The 3623-nt window shown below is 39.9% G+C and overlaps 1 protein-coding gene across 1 annotated transcript; it reads left to right on the top strand.

Annotated features, from left to right (window-relative positions):
• The first annotated feature begins 580 nt into the window (after positions 1–580).
• On the top strand, positions 581–3333 carry LOC129260252 (lengsin-like). Its single transcript, XM_054898269.2, has one exon. The coding sequence runs from the start codon at positions 597–599 to the stop codon at positions 1935–1937; it is 1341 nt and encodes a 446-aa protein (XP_054754244.1). The 5' UTR covers positions 581–596; the 3' UTR covers positions 1938–3333.
• The last annotated feature ends 290 nt before the right edge of the window (positions 3334–3623 follow it).

Here is a 3623-nt window from a genome sequence, read left to right as displayed (position 1 = left end):
CTGTTGGCGAAAAGCAGCTTTTGTGTATCTATTGTTAGGGGGTTAACAACCTAAAAAGCGATGCTTTTAAGTGGATCGCTCTATTTCCACAAACATTTTACATCACAATTGTGTATTACAATGATGATTTTTATAATTAATCGAGTATACAAGTTTGTCGGTGAATATTTTGTTCGCATTAATTATTATAGACCTGCATCAGTTTTAGTGTAGGAATTTAACATTATTAACATACACTCATTGAAATAACATAACTGATAATAATTGATGATAATAATTAATGATATACATTAAGATAACAGCAAGACTCGATTTATTCCAAGCTTGCTGTAGTAAATTCATGGGGAATTATTACTGAACGTTGTGTCGACGACAGCACAATTTTTAAATACAAATTCTATGTAACCAGAATACTTCTGATCAGGAAGCGATCTTTGACTGTTCACTTAACATCATGACAGGCCATTACGAATGCTCGCTTCGTATAATCAACAAGTATAAAGCAGACATATGACACTGTACACCTAGTAAATCCATATACCCTCTTTTCTTTTTATCACCGCATCTTATTTCAGGTTCCTGACATTGACAGAAGCATGGAGAGAGCACTGAAAATGATCGATCTGTTTGGCATCACATCAGTTCGCTTTGAGCAAACTGATTACTACGGTATCCCACATTGCAAGGTGATACCTGTTAAGCACTTCAGGGATAAGGCGATACACGGCCAAAACTTCTGCCTAGGGTATTTATCTTTCAATCCCCATGGCCAGCCCATCAGTGGTACAGGATACGGCGAGGAGATCCACTACGAAGACGCAGTTTGCTTTCCAGACTTGGCTTCCTTTCAGACCTTACCTTGGTGCAAGAAGACAGCACGGGTTATCGTAGAGGGCGTCTATGAAGGGAAAGTGTGTGAGGGGTACCCAAGGGTTGTTGCACGTCGTCAACTTGAACGCCTGGAGGAGATGGGATACTCACTCTTTTCTGCCCATGAGTTTGAGTTCTACTTGGTCGATAAGAAGACGCAAGGACCAATCGATAATTCCACCAACGCAAATGCCACATCGCGCCTCTTTAAAATTGAGGATTTCACGCAAGACGTATTGGAAGGATTACCTCCGGCTGGTGTGGATTTAGAGTTCATCGGTAGCGAATCGGCCACAGGACAGTTTGAGATCGTTTACCGTCCAAGCTTTGGTATTCGTGCTGCAGACAACGCCCACACATACAAGATTGGCATCAAGGAAATCGCACAAAAACATGGATACATCGCAAGTTTCATGTCGAAACCTTGGCCAGATAAAAGTGGTTCATCAGCGCATTTTTGCCATTCTCTTTGGGACGTCTCCGGAGAAACACCCCTACTCTACGATCCGTCTCAACAATTCCAACTCTCTAAGCTAGGCCAGTATTGGGTAGCAGGTCTACATGCTCACGCATGTGCACTAGCAGTTCTTATGGGTCCGACGGTGAACTGTCTCAAACGTTACAAACCTTTCAGCTTTGCCCCAAGCAACGCAACGTGGGGGATGGACAACCGAACGTGCGCCTTCCGCGTCAGGGTCCAAGGTGCCAAAGGGACCTATATCGAGAACAGAATGGGAGCGAGTGCATGCAACCCCTACATCAGCCTAGCTGCAACAGTAGCAGCTGGAATTGACGGTATCGTCAGAAGGTTACCTCTACCTGAGCGGGTAGTTGGAGATGCCTACAAGGACGAAGACGTCCCACCGCTGACACAAAAATTACCAAACAGCATGATGGACGCGATAGACTGCTTACTGGATGATGAGGTTATTGTGTCTTCCCTTGGGCAAGAATTCATCAAGTGTTTTATTGCGGGGAAGCGAAACGAGATGGAGCTCGAGAGAGCGGCAGTTGAAAGGGGCGAACTGCATAAATGGGAGCATGATTATTTTTTTGAAGTGATGTAATGGACAATAATTAGTACAAAATTTTTGACCAAAAATATTTGTTGTATCGTACCGTTAGTGGTATTGAGTGTTCAATTTTTTTTATTTCCCTGCTCAATGTCACGTATTGAAGTACGGTGTATTCGATAGAAGTACGGTTCGTCTTGACATGAATTTACAACTAATGTTGTACATCAGAACTATCAATCAAACTACAAACATGGCAAAGTTTTTTTTTAGATGGATCAATGAAGTTTGTAGACTGAAGGGGCATACATGACCCCATGCATTGTAAATGTCTTATCTACTTTTCGAGCTGATTAAAGGATTTCTTCAAATCTTAAAAAGGTACATCGGTAGCCAATCCGGAAGCGTATCGAATTTCAAATACTGTCTACATTTGGCACCAAAATATTTACAAGACCTTGTCATGACTTATTACATCAGCTCGTAGCCTGAGATCATCAGAACGACTTCTTCTAATAAAATGTAAAATACGAGTAGCCTATGGTGAGTGAGCTTTCTCTGCGGCAGCAGTTACTCTGTCATGTCTGTGGGACAACTTACCAGTAAATTTCAGAAATATATCATCATAAGTGAAACATAAGTCTAATCTTTTCGAATAGAATCAGCACCAAGGCACTCATCCAAACTCTCTCATATTTTCAATTTTCTTGTGCAACTTGGAATAGAATATTTCTAGTTAGAAGATTGTAACGGATAGCTTTATATATACTCAACCAACACAGATTCAATGATATACTTTTTATTGTTCTAGACTTAGTGTCTTTGTATGTAATCTACATGTGAATTACATTATAAAACTATATATAGCTAGTAGAATGCTTACTGTTGCAATGTTAGTCATTTTATGTATTTTCAAAAGATTTATACAACAAAAAATAATACAAGTAAAGCCAGCTTAACGGGAAATAGATTTTTACTTTTCAGAGCATCATATTTTTTTTTAATAGCAGTAGGCCTACTCGAGCAGTTATTTGAGGGTTTATCAGACATTTGTTATTTAACATTTAGTTACATGTACAATCAATTTCATGAAATTAAATTGTACATGTTTGCACGATCGTTAAGAATATGCTCTTTGTGTGAGCGTAACGGGCATTACGTGCAATGACCAAGGCCTTTTTTCAACCTCCTTTTTATTATGTAATTTGGGGGATTGAATGTATCTCGAATTGATATTAAGACCCCAACCGAAGCGAAAAGAGAAATGGATAAATCATATACCAATAGAAAGGTTATAGATTACTAAACACAACGATGCTATATAGTTTTGTGTATTTTCACCTCTAACTGGGAAAGTAATTTGCTTAACAAAAACTCAAGTTAGAGGCAGTGGCGCCATTACAATACAATACCGTTATATATCGCTCTTCACAATGATTGTATCATAGCGCTTTACAAAATGAGAAAAAATCAAAATTGTGAAAGAAAACAAAAATACATACATACATAAATAACAAGTAAATTAACTATAAAAAAGAAATGTCTTTAGTGACCGCTGAAATGCTCCCAGAGATGACGATTCACGGATGCAGCGGGGGAGCTGGTTCCAGAGGCGTGGCGCGGCAGCAGCGAACGATCGGTCCCCTGAGGAGGTAGCAGTTCTTGGTCTTGCCAACAGAGTGGTATCATTACCCGATCGTAGTCCACGCCTTTCATTCTGGTACAGGGAAATTACCCAGG

The sequence above is a fragment of the Lytechinus pictus genome, chromosome 5 (assembly GCF_037042905.1).
Source record: "Lytechinus pictus isolate F3 Inbred chromosome 5, Lp3.0, whole genome shotgun sequence".
NCBI lineage: Eukaryota > Metazoa > Echinodermata > Echinoidea > Temnopleuroida > Toxopneustidae > Lytechinus > Lytechinus pictus.
The sequence above is the reverse complement of the archived record's forward strand: the minus strand, read 5'-3'. Positions and strand labels throughout refer to the sequence as shown.

Bases quoted from the DNA above. Each gene is read 5' to 3' on its own strand.
- LOC129260252 (XM_054898269.2), top strand. From the start codon at position 597: ATGGAGAGAGCACTGAAAATGATCGATCTGTTTGGCATCACATCAGTT.